Source organism: Juglans microcarpa x Juglans regia, chromosome 4S (genome assembly GCF_004785595.1).
Source record: "Juglans microcarpa x Juglans regia isolate MS1-56 chromosome 4S, Jm3101_v1.0, whole genome shotgun sequence".
In the NCBI taxonomy this organism is placed as follows: domain Eukaryota; kingdom Viridiplantae; phylum Streptophyta; class Magnoliopsida; order Fagales; family Juglandaceae; genus Juglans; species Juglans microcarpa x Juglans regia.
This window is the reverse complement of record NC_054601.1, coordinates 13546025-13561710: the sequence shown is the minus strand read 5'-3', so window position 1 is coordinate 13561710 and position 15686 is coordinate 13546025. Positions and strand designations below refer to the sequence as shown.

Genomic DNA, 15686 nt, shown 5'->3' with positions numbered 1-15686 from the left:
AAGAGATGGGTTATAAGAGATGCTAGGACTGGAAGAATAGTGATGATTACCTGCTAGATTGGAGTGGGATGTTGTTGGAGGGGCAGGTTCTGAGATGATTGGTGAAGGATGCACAGGTGGTGGCAGGAATGGTTTTTTGTGTCCTGAGGTCAGCGGAGGGATTTGAGCTTTGACAAGATCCACGAGGTGCTGTGCTTGTGCTTGAGATAGGTTTAGCTGAGAGGTACTTGGTGAAGGAAGTGCATGGCCTGCAGCAACAGTTTGATCAAGAGCAACCTGGTTTGCAGAGTGAGTAGCAGGTTTTCCAAAACCATTTCCAAACTTAGATTTGGTAAATTTGAAAGTGGGTGGAAATCCTATTAGTTTGTAGCATTTATCCTTTGTGTGTCCCATCTTTCCACAATGTCCACAAACCAAATCTGTTTTCTCGTTTTTCCTTGAGAAATTTTGATAAGCAAGCATGGCAGATGGTTCTGAGGTAGGAACAACTATGTTTCTTGCTTGCCTTTGCCTCTCTTCTTGTAAAATAAGTGAAAAGGTCTTATCTAGAGAAGGCAAGGGGCTCAACAAGATAATTTGTCCTCTAACAGCATCATAGCTATCATTTAAACCCATTAAAAATTTGAAAACATAGTCCTTTTGCTGAACTTCACCAACATTCTTTAAAGCATCACATGTACATAAACCACTAGTGCAATAAGGAAGTGGTCTATAGCTATGCAGCTCTTCCCAAATGGCATTAAGTTGGGTGAAGTAGTCACTTATAGAAAGATGCCCTTGAACTATGGCACTGAGTTTGTGTTGAAGGTGATATATCATAGCCTCATCAGGCTGTGCTAAACGCTCTTTGAGTTTATCCCATACCTGTTTAGCTGAAGTCATGAAGAACACATTAGAGGCTATGTCCTTGGAAACTGAATTTAAAATCCAAGCAAGCAGGATATTATTGCATCATAACCAAGATACATAAGAAGTATCTGCAAGGTCAGGAGTGGGGATGGTGCCATCCAAGAATCCTGACTTATTCTTGATTGAAATGGAAAGAAGAAAAGATCGGTTCCAAGAAATGTAATTGGAGCCAGTCAAGGGTGGTGAAACAATGACAGTGTTTGCATTGTCACTGTGATGCAAGAAAAAAGGGCTATTTGGATCTTCTGTAGTAGAAGAAGAAGAGGAAGATGAGGAGGCCATAGGTTCAATGAAGGATGATTAAAATCGAGGAGGTATTGTAGGAAATTACTCTTGTTCTGATACCATGTTAGAAACTGTTAAGAACAGAAGGTGCAGATGAGAAGAAACTGATTTGAGAAGAAACTGATTTTCATTCATTTTCTTTGGATCATACAGAGGTCATATATATACATTACAAAAAAGCAGAAAAAGCTACTGTAAAACTAACTTTTAATTATCTACACAATTTACAAGTATCAATTCAGAACTTTTATGGACAGCATGGTAGAAGCAGCTTTATGCATCATGTCCCTCATGCTTCTTTGTGTGCAGCCATGCATTTCCTCAGCTAAGGTTCTTCTTTTCAATGCACAATCTCTTGTCTCATTTTTCCTGCTTCTGTTTCCTTTTTCTTTTCATGTACTGCAGCTGTTATCTTTTTTCTTTCCAGCATGCTTTATCAGCTTTTTTTGTATCTTGAGTGCTGCTGTCTATTTCAAGTATGTTCTGGCTGCTGTCCTTGTGTAGAATTAGATTGCATTTCATTTTGTTAGATTGTATTTCACAAGATACTCTGTTCTTACATCACACAGCCACCATTATAGCAAGACATTACATTTTCATCACTTACATATATATGGGTTCATAACAGCCTTCTAGAAAGTCACAGGTAAAAAATTAAAAAAAAAAAAACATCCGGTTTTATTGTTTTAACACGACCTGAATGTGTCGAGTCGGGTCTTTCCATCCTGCCTGGTTGTCTTGTTGGGTCGGGCTGGCCCAAAAATGAACGCTATAAACACAGAAATGTACGGTGACATCATGAATAGTGTTAGATAAACTGCGCTATAAACAATGGCTCCATATTTACGGGTAAATTCACATCTCTCTGGACCGAGAAAGAAATGTCCATCAACGAAATACGCCAAAGCAGCCATCGCAGACATGTGACAGGCAGCTAGCCCCGAGAGAAGCAAACTCAATGTACTAAGGCCTGTGCGAAAACTCCTTTCACTGCGAGACAATGTGATGACTAGAATGAAAATTGTCACTGCTATCACTGAAAGGCAGGAGGCCAATAAGGACGCTATTGAGAAATCCTCGAATGATTCCAACATGTTAGTGTCGAGTGTTTTGACATCCACGTTGGGTGATGAGGAGAAAGCAATTGCGACAAAGACACCTGTTGCAACTGGGCATGCCATATTGGAAATGTCGGTCAGCCACTTTCCGCCTTCTTGGACAAGTTCCTTGTGTGATTTGGTGAAGACCTCCTCTGGGGTTTCGCCCACGTTGTTGCGGATAAAAAGAAACCCATTTGGCAGGGATGCTTTTACATTCTGTATTGATTAAGGGAGCTTATTATGGTGAAAGATAGTGTGGAATACATGGCGTAACTCTCTTTTCAAACAATTTTTGGTTAGGAATCATATATAGCACAATCAGACATAGCTAAGAATATTGCTATCAAAGGTGTCCAAGGATCAATTCCTGTAGGCATATGTGTTAAGGAGGCCATACCTCAAACCATTTGATTTCCCAATTCATTTGCAATGCTGCTCCAGGAACTGGCCAAGAATCAGAACTTCCTTTCTTCGCAGCAAGATGCAGTGCAGTGTTCCCTTCGTTGTCTACTTCCCAAAACATACTATCATGTATAATATTCTTCTCCTGCTTCTTCTGTAGTAAGAGCTTGTACACGCGAGGTTGCTTATGCTCCACTGATAATAGCACTATATTCTTCTTCTTTGAATCCACCTCATATACAGCCTCAGGAAAGATTTCAAGGATCTTTTCAATCATTTTAATAATACCATTTTTTGCTGCAATCAGTATGGGTGCCTCTGACGTTGCCATTGACCCTAAACCACAAAGTCAATATATATGGAGATGTTATAAGTGCATGGATTATGGACCTATGGATATGATCACCGGCTGACATGGTAGACGTACCATGTCGCACTACTCTGCCAGCACACTCAATGGATGAATGCTGACTGCACTAGTGTGGCATGCCATGTGGGACTGTTGCATTCACTATACAAGTTCATAGTGCATGCCATGTCAACACAATCAAGAGAACGATTTCATATCAACCCTCATTCTATTGAAATTAATTTCATAAGCTATATGATAAATTATGATGGTACATGTATTAATTAAAGTAGTAGTTTAATTGGTATATATAAAGCTCTAATTTTTTCTTTTCTTTTATTATTGCTTGTCGATATTACTATTTTATCTATCACACCTGCGCATGCCATAGATATATTATTAGGGTATGCTGTTTTCTATCTGTTTGAAGTGTATAAGGAATATCAACTAAGGCCCGGTTTGGATTGTAAGATGATCTCATCTTATCTCATATCATCTCATCTCAACATTCAAACACTACAGACATAAATATATTTCAATTTCAATTTTTTAATTTTTTATCTAATCATTATAACTTTCTCAAACTTTCACGCAAAACACAAAAACAATTATAACTTTTTCAAATCCTAAAACAAATATTATATTATAACAAGATTTTAATTTTATAATATTTTTATTCAATTTTTTTTCCTTTTATCATTTCCCAAAACTACTCTATAAAACATCTTAACTAAAATTATATCACTAATATTCACAAATTATTTCACTATTATTCACAAATTTCTCATGTCATGTCATGTCATCTCAACATTACAAGGCCTTATAAATCTCTACATTATTGTAAGTAGATTATGATTTGAATAAGGACTAGTTCCACTTGCAAAAACAAATCTTCATCGACGATATACATAATATATAAACGTCTTGTAATATATATTGTCAATGATCCTATATGTCTAATCATTCTTTGATGCATAATATATAAGCAGTCTAGAAAAGCTTTCGATCTACACTATCTTTAAACAAATTTCCTTGGACATGATCACTCGGAGATAATCTTACGATCAGCTAATGAAAAAGGGTTGAGAAGGATAGGGGCCGGAATACCTTTTTCACTAGTACTCCCAATGATTGGAGTTTTTTGCTTTGGATCCTCTGCCATCTCAGGTGATCTAATGGTTTTGTTGGGGTCCGTCCCACCATCTGCTTGTTCATATGGCGCTGCAATACGTTCTACGAGTTCATTCATGACTTTAGCGGCATTTTCTTGGTCCTGAATTGCTCTTATCAGACTTTTGATCCTGGGAAAGCCTTATGAACATAATACAGAAAGTTTTACTAATGACAAATGAACATAAAAGTATATTGTATCGTACACCCAAATACTTTTTCTTTTACACAATATTAAGATTTAATAAATTAAATTGGATTTGTTATATGGGTGGGAGAAAACATCTAGCTATTAATAATTCTTTCCATGTATGAGGCGTATTAAAGAACAATGCGAGCAAGCTTCCTTAATTTGCAATTAAATTTCATACTCTATATATCTGTTTTTTACAAATTCAAATATTAAAAAACTTATTTACAAAAATAAAAATTATTTAAGCTTTACACTCTCCTTTGTCAAAATCCAATCTCAAAAGAATTTTCAAAATTTTCAAATATTTATAAAATTTTTTATAACCAAACATGGCCCAAGGATTTTAAAAATACAAATTATTTGGGGGAGGTAGGGGGAGCTTCCAGATCAGCTGGTCTATTAATAGTTCCGCCACTAAGCAGTACCATGTTTGGGATCAAGCTTGACAATTTGAGAGCTATTGTAAATACCAAAATAATTCATTATATATAATACGTATCGAAAAAAGGAACAAAATAATTAAGTTTCCCCAAAGTTCTACTTTACAGCTGAGACATCCGAAAATTAGTCTAAACTTTGTTCCGAGACACTGGATGCTAATAAAAATAAGATTTGTTTATTTATTATTTTAAACCGAGAGATAGTGCATGGTATATTATTAGATCACATACAACCTGACCAAGATACAAGTTAAAGAAGAGGATGTGGCAGTGTTTTTGAGTTTTATAACATTATTTATTCTTTCATGTTTTTTAATTTTCTTGATTTTTAATTTTCTTCTGTTTGTAAATCACTTAATCAAAACTGAGAGTGGTTTAGGGTGTGGAAACCAATTTGGGGTTTTGGTTTCCTTCAAGTATATAGGGTTTCGGTTGGCTTCTAAAGTTTTGGGATTTCAACGTCCTTGTTGAAACCCTCTTTTGATTGACCAAATAGGTTGCAACTCTCTTTTGATTGACCAAATAGTATTTGGTTGGATAAAATAGTATTTGGTATAATAGACATGATCACATGGCTTGAATCACACTTCGTTCTTGACATGTGTCCAATGATTTTTAAATGAATGGCTAGGATTGTGATATGTGTCCACTAAAAACCTTTCGAGGGATCTAAGTGTAATTAGACATCCTACATGGCGATTTGACAGATGTTTGAACCAGTTGCCATAAGGCGCTCTCCCAAAGGGTTACTATTCACTCAGAAAACTTGAAACTTTTATTGCACCATAAAATCTTAAATATTCATACAAATCTAGTGGTATAATTCGTTTTGTGAAACTCTACTCCTATGTGCCTTGATTAAATAGAAAGACACTCCTGACTACTATTCTTCCGTAAAACTTGAAACTCTTTATTGTATCGTAAAATCCTAAATATTCATCCGAGTCTAATGGTGCAATTCATTATATAAGCACCTTAATTAAATTCAAAGGCAACTCAATCACCATAATGGATCGGGTTCCGAGTACGCTGACAGACTAAAACCTAATCGATCACTCAATTCGTGAAATCATTTTGGAATTTCACGACGTTTCTAAGGTCTAAATAAATTTGAATTTCTTTTAGTTCGTTAAACACATGATCAACCCAGAGAATCTTTCTACTTGGTCAACCGACTTGGAAACACCACACATGATCAATCCTTGGAATTTCTCTACCCGTGTTATCAAGGGAGGGCAATCTGAAGATGTTCCACCCTAATCATCATGGAGAATTGTTCTACCTGCATGAAACTCATGACAACGTGTTGTAGGAATGGCACAAGGACTTCTCAACCCGTCCATGATGACCACACATGGCAAGACTCAAATTTTGGAAGCCACCACATCATTAATTCGCATCATTCAATCTCATCTTCTCAAATTCATTGTATAAGGATAAATAATAAATAGAATGAAAAAGATATATTAGTTTCATGTAGAAAGGGGTGAGGTACAATATATGCAAAACCTAATCTTACAACAGACTCACAAACATTTATCGCCTATTCCCAATGGTCGTAAGTGCTAACCTACTTGAACAGTATTTTTATTATTACGGTAGCGTTGGCGTTGCTCCTTCCGTTGCACCCTTTGAAGTCACTTACTTTCTTGGAGACTTTGACCAAATGTAAGGGTAAACACTTATTAATCACAAAAGTAATATTTTGGCTTTTTTTCAATGTCTTTTTAAATAGTGGAACTGTTAATCGTATTTTTGACGTCCTCTGACTCCAAACATGCTTAAACAAGAGGCCTTTGATCTCGTCCATCCATTTACCCTCTCGCCTTGTTGGATGACAGAGATTGATGGGAACAAGGCATGCACATCCTCTGCACTTTGCCTTTGGTCAAATCTCGCAGTCTGTCTCCTAATGAGGGTCTCCCACATAGTGCTGGATCATACCTCTAAGATTAGATGATATGCCCTGCAGATTATTAATATTTTTTCCTTCAACACACTCTCTATGTTTTGTTGGAGAACTCTCACATCCATAGCAATTTTGTCCTTACCATTGTACTGCGAGGCATTATTTTCTAGAACTACCAACCTCTTTAGATCTTCGTTTTCACCCTTGTACTGTTGACACAATGTTTGCCTACTTGGCAAATGGTGAAAAGTTCTTTCTCACCAAGTATTAGACCATATCAGTCAGGCTTTCTATAACGTGTTGCTCGCCTTACTCTTGGTGTGGCCGCACTTTGCTCGCTAGTTGCCTCCTCTTCGCCAACCCTTTGCTCACGGGAGAGGATCTTTAATTCAGTGTGATTTATAAATTCATTGTAGAATTAGTAGAATCATGACGCGGTGGTGTGTGATTGGTAGATGTATAACCTAGTTTAATACAACATCATGCGTGCTAATTCCCATGTTCCTTCCAATTATGTCGTTTTATTTTGAAAGCCGTCATCCTATATTTTCTTTCTACGAGGAAATGTGCCTCACCCCTCTTGAAAAACAATAAAACATATCTCCTTGCATCTTTATAAAGAAACTGATAGTCTCAATATCTCCATGAATCTTTATAAAGAAACTGAAAAGTCTCAATAGTAGAAGCACAAACAGCAAAAAGAACTCCCATATATATATACCCATGTATATATTATATCTTGGTAAAAGACCTTTAGATAAGTTTGATGAGATGTTTATAAAAATATTATTCTTGATTCAAGCTAAAACACTTGTAAATAAGAGGCAAATTAACTGATTATTTGGTGCTAGAAGTCGCTTTCGTTCTGTCAGTTATAGTGGAGTATCAGTTATTTTTCAAATGATTAATCTATAAAGTCGTTTAAATTGTGATGACACGTTTAATCAATGTAACTAAAACTAATTTAATAAAATATAATGAGGGCTTTGTGCATAACAAAAAAATTAGAATCCTTACATTTAGCAAGGTGCGTTACTACGAATCCATACATGGTTGCACTTTCAAATGCGGAAGGCTCGTTCGCCAGCACATGGAGAGGGGAGAAGCCTTTGTTGTTGACGAAGTGTACTAGTTTCGGATACAACGTAATTATTTCTAATGCCAAATCTGCAAAAATAAACACGCATTAGCATTTATGTAGTAGTTAATAGGTATTCGTGATAAACATATATAGAATTCAAATACACGTCAAAACATGTTTTATATTTACTTGAAATTTGGATCAGGATTCAAACATTTTCTTAAAAAAATACACATTTTCACTATTTGGAGTCAGTTACACATTATTTACAAGCATATGGTATATATGTAACACAACACTTACTATAGACCCATATTATATTTATAAAATGTGTTAAAGTACGTATCAGTATATTGCTAGATAGCAAAGTGAGATTGAGTAGAAAAGCAATACAACTCAACAAGATTATAACTAAATTGATAGTTCATGTTAGAAAATACCCACCAAAACATTTTGTAGCAATAGCAACGTGAAGAATAGTGTCATCATCGTCGTTCCGACAGGAAAGGTCATTGTAGCTAAGGTTGTTCTCCTGGTAGACTTTGTGAAGGAAAATGAAAACTTCTTTCTTACCACTAAGTACTGCCATGAAAAGCGGAGTCTCTCCCTTAAAATTACGAGCTTCCATAAATGATAAACCAAGTTGACCAGTAGTTTCATTAACTACGCTCTTGCATAGAGTCACACTCCCCATTGATGCAGCAACATGAAGAGGCGTATTCCCTCTTTCATTCTTAAATTCAGGTATCTGTTGGCCTTCTCCATGATGTCTAGAAATTATGTTCATAAGTTGTTCCACGGTCTCTTCTCGGTCACTGGAGACAACTATGTGTAATGCTGTGTCCTCGTTGATTGTGAGCTTTGCCGCATGAGCTTCTGGGTGCTTCTTATAGATATCAATAACTCCTTTCCAGTCACCCTTCGTGGACTTCCTGAGTAAATCATTCTTTATCGCCTCCATTTCTGTTTCAATAATGATACCATCCAAGTTGAAAGCCATTTTCTGATCTCTTCCTATTACGTACGTAATAATATACTGTAGGTACAAGAAAGCTAGCAAATATGTGGGTTGATGGCATGCAGCTGGTGATAATGGCCTTGGTACCTTTATTTATACCACAACCGAGTCCAATGCTAGTGCTGTCACATGCATGAAAGCAAATGCTCATCACGTGGGAACATAATTTAAACACCATACCTCAAACGAAAAGCTTATTCCACATTCTTTGCGTGTGCCATATATATATCATATTCAAAAAATCTAGTTTACAACGTTTTTTACGGCGAATCGTTACGACTTGTAAAAAGAGCAATAGAATTAAGTTGTATGTGCCCTTACTAAGAGGATGGAAGCGATCTGCTAAAATGCTAATCATAAAAGAAGAGAGCACAAATAGATATTTTCAGAATTTAAGATGGAAAATATAAAAAATTAAATATATAAATTTCAGCAATCATACTGCAAAACAACAAAATGTAAGTGGTTTGGGTTAAATGCTTATGTCCGTAGACATATATGATAAGATGATCATGAGAAAAATTATGAATGAGAAGATAAAAATACTACATAAAATCATTCAAACTTAAAGCTAGCTTACATTGTGAATGGAATTCAACTTTGAATTGGAGATTTTCCTTACGCTTTACCCCGGAAGACATGGAAGAATTTGACCAACATTTGTACCACCTATATGTGGGTCGAAGGATGAATCATCGCCCCTTTTTTATAGTACTCTTATTATTTGAGATTTTCTCTTTTCAGCAAAAGAGTTGTAGTTTCACATTAAAAAATAATTGTCAAAGTCGGTCAATGTGATTTTCTCATTCTCAGTCATACATATTGATGTGTTACATCTAAGTTTCTTCCTTTAAGTGATTGACTTCCAACAATTCTGAAAATATGTCATGTTGATTGATATGGTTAATGATAACAAAATTCATAATGAATGGTAAACTTTTCCTGAAGCCGGCGTTATATATGTGTAGTATTTTTATTAATACACAATATGAAAGCAAATGAACATGTCCAATGTATGTTTTTATTTTGAAATTCAGGTGGTATAAGTTTTCAATAATAAGATCGAATTAACCTATTGATAACCGGCATTTTGTAGTGTCTAACAAGCTCATCAAGCTTAATTAAGAGTTTCTCCACCATACCTGGATAAGAAAAAGAAATATTCAGATCTTTTCTCTCATATGTAAGTATGGCATCGACCCAGTACGGGCTAGATGCCTTATGTCCAATTGTTGAAATAAATTGCAGGAGGGGATTGGAATAAGGTTGTTGCTTCACAACCAATTCAAGTTAACAGTATCAGAAAAGTTCAATTACATCCTAACTACAATATCCATAAATCACTTGTCACAAACCCGTGAACAAAAGAATAATACAATCATCCAATGAATTTATTACAAAGACTGAAATGCAGCACCTAAGCAAAATGGGGAAAAGCCCCAATCCTCAATCCTCTATGTTGTTGGATCTCCATGCTCATAACCACCTCCAAATTCTTTCTCTGAATAAAAAATTACAGTCCCGAGAAGCGGCACCGTAAGTGGGACCACCACGATGAGATTTTGCAAAATCTTAGTCAGTGAAAATAAGGCTGCATTTGGATGTTGAGTTGACTTGAGTTCTTTATGAATAATAGTAAGTTGAGATGGTAGCGTGAGTTTTGTGGGGTCCACTTAAAATGAGTTTAAATGTATTTGGATGTTAAGATGAGTTTATATGTTTTTATGGGAAGCTGAAAAAGGTTGTGGGTCCCACGTGTAAAGAAGTGTTGAATTGAAAAAGATTGTGGGTCCTACATGTAAAGAGGTTTAGAGTTGAGATGAGTTTAATAATTCAAGCGTTAGGTGTTTGGATGTAAGACTTAACTTAAAATTAGACTGAACTGAGTTGAACTCAAATGAGTTTAACAACCAAATGAGGCCTAAGTCTAACACTCAAGATACATGTAGGTGGAAAGAAAAATTTTGCAAAACATTTAATACAATTGTAAATGATGATTACACAACTTAAATATTCAATAAAAATTTTTACACAAGTCATTACCCACAAAAATCTCGTTTTCATTTTGAAAATAACTATTTTAGTAACATGTGCACCATAGTCTAACTCTTTTTGCCACATCATAGATAACAATCGTGCTTGTGATTTCATAACAAACGATGCCCAACTTCACACCCAATGCATTTGTGGCCAAGCAAAGAGGCTATGGCGTCGACTCGAGCCTGTTGCCCAACGACAACTCAGGAGATGTCACTCAGTATTAAACACACCAGAGTGACCAAAAGACTTCTATAAAGATAATGCCCCATCTCAGCATGGGATCGTGATACACACACTCAAAATCCATTGACACAAAAATCCAATAATTTTACAGATTTCAGTTTTCACACATAATCATAGTACAATGGCAAGATTATCAACAACATGTATCAATTTTAATGTAGTCCAACAAGCAATTATTTACAGGATAATTAACTAATCACATGAGGAGATCTCCAACAAGCATTCACTAACTATAATTTAGTGCAAGATCGCTTGTTGGACAGAGGTCATGACATGGCATATGCAATTTGCCAAATGACAGAGACGATGAAGCAAAAGGAAGAGATAATTCATAGTCAGAACCAGCAGGAACCTCGCCCTCAGGCAAAAAGGCAAGGGTAGGTAGAAAATAAAGGCCGCTCATATGAAAAATTTCTAATATACAGATCCTCTAACTTCATGGGAACTGAAGGATCTATGAGGGCCAACAAGTCGTTACTCGATCTTGATAGGACCTTCAAGATCAGCAGCTGCACTGAAGAGTAGAAAGTGCAGTATGCGAGGCATCTATTACAAGGAGAAGTCGGTATCTGGTGGGATATCAAAATGTAGTTGTTGATAAGGAAATTAGGCATCCTTGACTTGGGAAAGGTTCAAGGAAGAATCTGATAATCAATTCTTTCCATAATCGATGAAGCAACAGAAGGCGTAGGAGTTCGCCACCTTGGTGCATGGGAACTTCACTATTGAACAATATGCTACAAAATTCATGGAGCACAAAAGATTTGCTCCACACTTGATAGCAACCGAAAGGATGCAAGCTCAAAAATTTCAAAGAGGACTGCAACCCCAGATCCGCAGCCACTTAGCTTGCTTCCACTTTGATAACATTCAAGAGTTGGTTAATGTAGCTTCAATAGCCGAAGCGAAGCAACGAAATGTCGCAGCTCAAATAAACCAGGAAAGGAATAGGGCTTCTCCCTTTGCTACGGGAGGAAGTAACATTGACAGAGGGATGGTGCAAGGAGCAAATTAGGGAAAGGGCATCATGCCCATCCCATCTGCTACCTGCCAAAAGTGTGGAAAGGTCCATGGCAGATAGTGCAAATTTGGATTGGGGGTATACTTCAAATGTGGTCAGCTTGGCCATATGATTCAAGAATGCCTTCTGAATGCACAAGGAGGGAGAAATGCTTCTAACCCTTATAACAGACCAAATCCAAAGCCACCTACCCATGCCCGCGTCTACGCCATTACCCCCGGTGAAACAAATGACGAAGCTCTAGGAGTAGAAGAAACATAAGTCATTATTGGTATTTTCCCTTAGTATCCTTTTTTTTTTCATATATAGAAACTAGCACTTTTAATTTAGCTGCTAGGTATAAGGTAGTTCATGATTATGCTTCAGATAATATCACGCTATATAGATATATGGCATATGCCTTATTTGACTCTGGCACAATGGGGCCTTTCATGTTAGCGGTGTTTGCACGAACGTGTAACTTGACGACAAAATCACTACCTAAAATGGTAGTAGTTACAATTCTTGATAGAAGTATAGTCACGTGTACTCGAGTCATTAGAAACTGCCCTCTAAGTCTAGATGGAAGGATTATGGAGGCAGACTTGATTATCATCAGTCTATTGTGGTTTGATTTGATATTAGGAATGAACTAGTTATTCAAACATTATGCAAAGATACACTGCCAGAGGAAAGAGATTGTGTTTGACTGACCTAAAGTTGGTCCGATCCATTATATGGGAGGAACTGTAAATGCTATTCCCCCTTTCGATCTTAGCTTTGCAAGTTCGAAACTGCATCACTAATGGTGTTGTAGCCTATATAGCTTTGCTAGTTGAAGACTCTAGCAAGAATAAAGAGATTCAAGGGATACCTATAGTTGAGGATTTTCCCTAGGTTTTCACAGACGACTTGTCGAGGTTACCCCCCAATAGAGAAACAGAGTTCATTTTAGAATTGGAACTTTCCATAACCCCCAATTCATAGAGCACCATACCATATGGCCCCGTTAGAATTAAAGGAGTTGAAGGTTCAAATAGAGGAACATAGGTAACATCTCAGCTTAGTGCTAGAAAGATTGAAGGAACATAGGTTGTGTAACGCCCGTCTTTGTAGTGGGTCTTTTTATAAAATATTTTGAGAAAGGACGACGGGAATTACCGTCCGATTTAAAACTTTTTGTTTCTTCCCAGGGTGCAAGACTTTACGTTTATAAAATAAAAATGTGCTTTTACAATAAAAGAGGTTTACAGCGGAAAACATCATTTTTAATAATAAAAATGCCTCTCTTACATTTAAAAGCTCGTGCCTAGACTTCCGTGCTCTTCCCCATGGGCCGTGTCGGTCTCGACGCGTGCTTCATTTCCTTCCCTGTGGGGGTAAGGGACATGCATAAAAACTAAAATGAGTCGAAGACTCGTAAGCATTACTTCATGCAGTTAAAATATAATAACGTAGGTTTTCATTCATGCATTCATCATTCGTACATACTTTACATACATGCATGCGTGCATACGTGCATTCATTTGAAAACGTCATTGGACGGGGTTTTTCTTTCTTTTCGTAAAACGTGTCACCCGTCAGTGCCTTCATTTCTTAAAGTGCGTTCGTGCATTCATGTGTACATACGTACATACATACATTCTTTCTTTTCACTTTCATAGGCCGGTACACACTGTTACACCCCGTGTCTTAGGGTTAGCGGCCCTATGGCCAATGGATTCGCCCATGGCTACGGGTTGGAATCCCATTCCGTTAGGGTGCAGCACTGGGTGCACTACCAGTACTACTGCCCGGCATTGCAATCTGCCCATTCATTCATTGGTACCCTTTCATTCATTCATGTGGCCGTTACGTATCTTCATACATTTCATGCTTTCATTCATTCATTCATTCATGCCAGCTCCGAAGAGCTGGAGCTTTCATTCAGTTCTTTCTTTCATTTAACATGGGAAAACATTTCTTTTTGTGAGAAAACGTCATTTCATGAGCATGAGCTCGAACGTCCTCTTTCATGACGTCCACGAGCATCATCTCGCGGCATTCACAAAAGTATCGGTTCGTACCGTCCATAAAACATAAAGCACGGGCTCAAACTTCCCCTTTCGTGGCATCCATAAGCATCACTTTGAACGTCAGCCTTCGGGGCTTCCGCGAGCATCACCTCGCGGCACTCGCGACAACGTAGGATCCACGAAGTCGTCTGCTCAAGCTCGTCTTTCGTGCATTTACATCAGTTTGTTTTCTTTGAAAATACGTACAATAGATACATCTTATAGTCATCCATTCGCATGTGTACAATTAATAATTTTGGGTGCGTAAAAAGGGGCTTTCATGGAAGGGTCGTACGTACATATACGTTTGAAAGCATGGCATCTTCTTTCATGAGCATTTTCTTAAAGATAAAAGCTTTTCCTTTTCTTTTCGTGATTTCTAGAAAACTCCAGAAGGGCATGAACATAATACTTACCTGGACTCCATGCTATTTGCATAACATGCAGTCCATTCATGCACGTGTCAGCTGGTAACCTATATGCATACATCAACTTAACGTCATTCTCTATCTAATGCATAAGCAACTGAACTAGAAATAGAACTACATTATACTTGAAATACTCTCCTTCTATCCCGTGCACTTACGTGCCCTTTACTATGCTAAACCCTTCATGATCTACTTATGATCACCACATCTTCCAACTTAACGTCTTGCCTCGAGTGCTTATTCACTAAAGTGAACCCATGATTCACCTTAGGATTAAGACACTAAGACATTTGTCTTATTCTCCTTTTTGAACTCATCTTGATGCATGACTCCGACTAACTAAGTCACGCATCCCAATCTTAGACAATACACCCGTCACTACCTTCATACATCCTAGCCCATACTACATCCTCATTCCCATCTATACAAGACACACGGTTCTACGCCAACTCTGAGGTTTAAGCACCGTGTAACTATGCTTAAGACAGATTACCCATTACATATGGTGAATCTGTCCAACACATGTGTCTAACCAGATCACACATGTACCTTACCCTTTTATCACCTAAGATCAACATATAACATGTTGATCACCTGCCCGGAGGGACAAGGGTCATACTCCGATACTAACATTCCCTTAACTCGGCTAGCATGACTCTTCATGCTATCCGTCCCTTCTTACAGTTTATCCCAACACTTAACGGGACAAGACTCCGTTCACAACTACGCCTTGCGTCACGTCACCTGATATCCTGTTACGTCACTTCTACGCCAACTTCTAACTCATCACGAGTACGGTTCCTCACGTACTCCTGTAACATTGTGACATCTCGTCACGTTCCCGTTACGCCATTTCTACACTAACTCTTCACCCATCATAAGCACGACTGTCAGTAACCACGTCACTTCGTGACATTGCCCAATCATGCCCGCTGTGCACTCTTACACTTATTCTACTACTATACCCATACTTCCGGCCGTAAATCAATTACAGTGACATTTGTCACCTCAGACTACAGGTCACATCATAGTTACTTCGGGACACTATTCCACAGTTTTCGACAC

General features: G+C 37.5%; 1 protein-coding gene across 1 annotated transcript; it reads right to left on the bottom strand.

Annotated features, from left to right (window-relative positions):
• Positions 1-1789: 1789 nt before the first annotated feature.
• On the bottom strand, positions 1790-8907 carry LOC121263505. The gene is made up of 5 exons (XM_041166428.1): positions 8283-8907; positions 7775-7924; positions 4153-4356; positions 2692-3032; positions 1790-2510 (listed from the first exon to the last, which is right to left on the bottom strand). The coding sequence occupies exons 1-5, from the start codon at positions 8836-8838 to the stop codon at positions 1881-1883; spliced, it is 1881 nt and encodes a 626-aa protein (XP_041022362.1). The 5' UTR covers positions 8839-8907; the 3' UTR covers positions 1790-1880.
• Positions 8908-15686: the final 6779 nt, after the last annotated feature.

What these genes read in the sequence shown, in the direction of transcription:
- LOC121263505 (XM_041166428.1), bottom strand. Translation starts at nt 8,838, where the DNA reads ATGGCTTTCAACTTGGATGGTATCATTATTGAAACAGAAATGGAGGCG. An exon ending in TATTGCTACAAAATGTTTTG is followed by an intron (nt 7,925 to 8,282) that starts GTGGGTATTTTC and finishes TTATTTTTGCAG; the next exon opens with ATTTGGCATTAGAAATAATT. An exon ending in TGGGAGTACTAGTGAAAAAG is followed by an intron (nt 3,033 to 4,152) that starts GTATTCCGGCCC and finishes TTTGTGGTTTAG; the next exon opens with GGTCAATGGCAACGTCAGAG.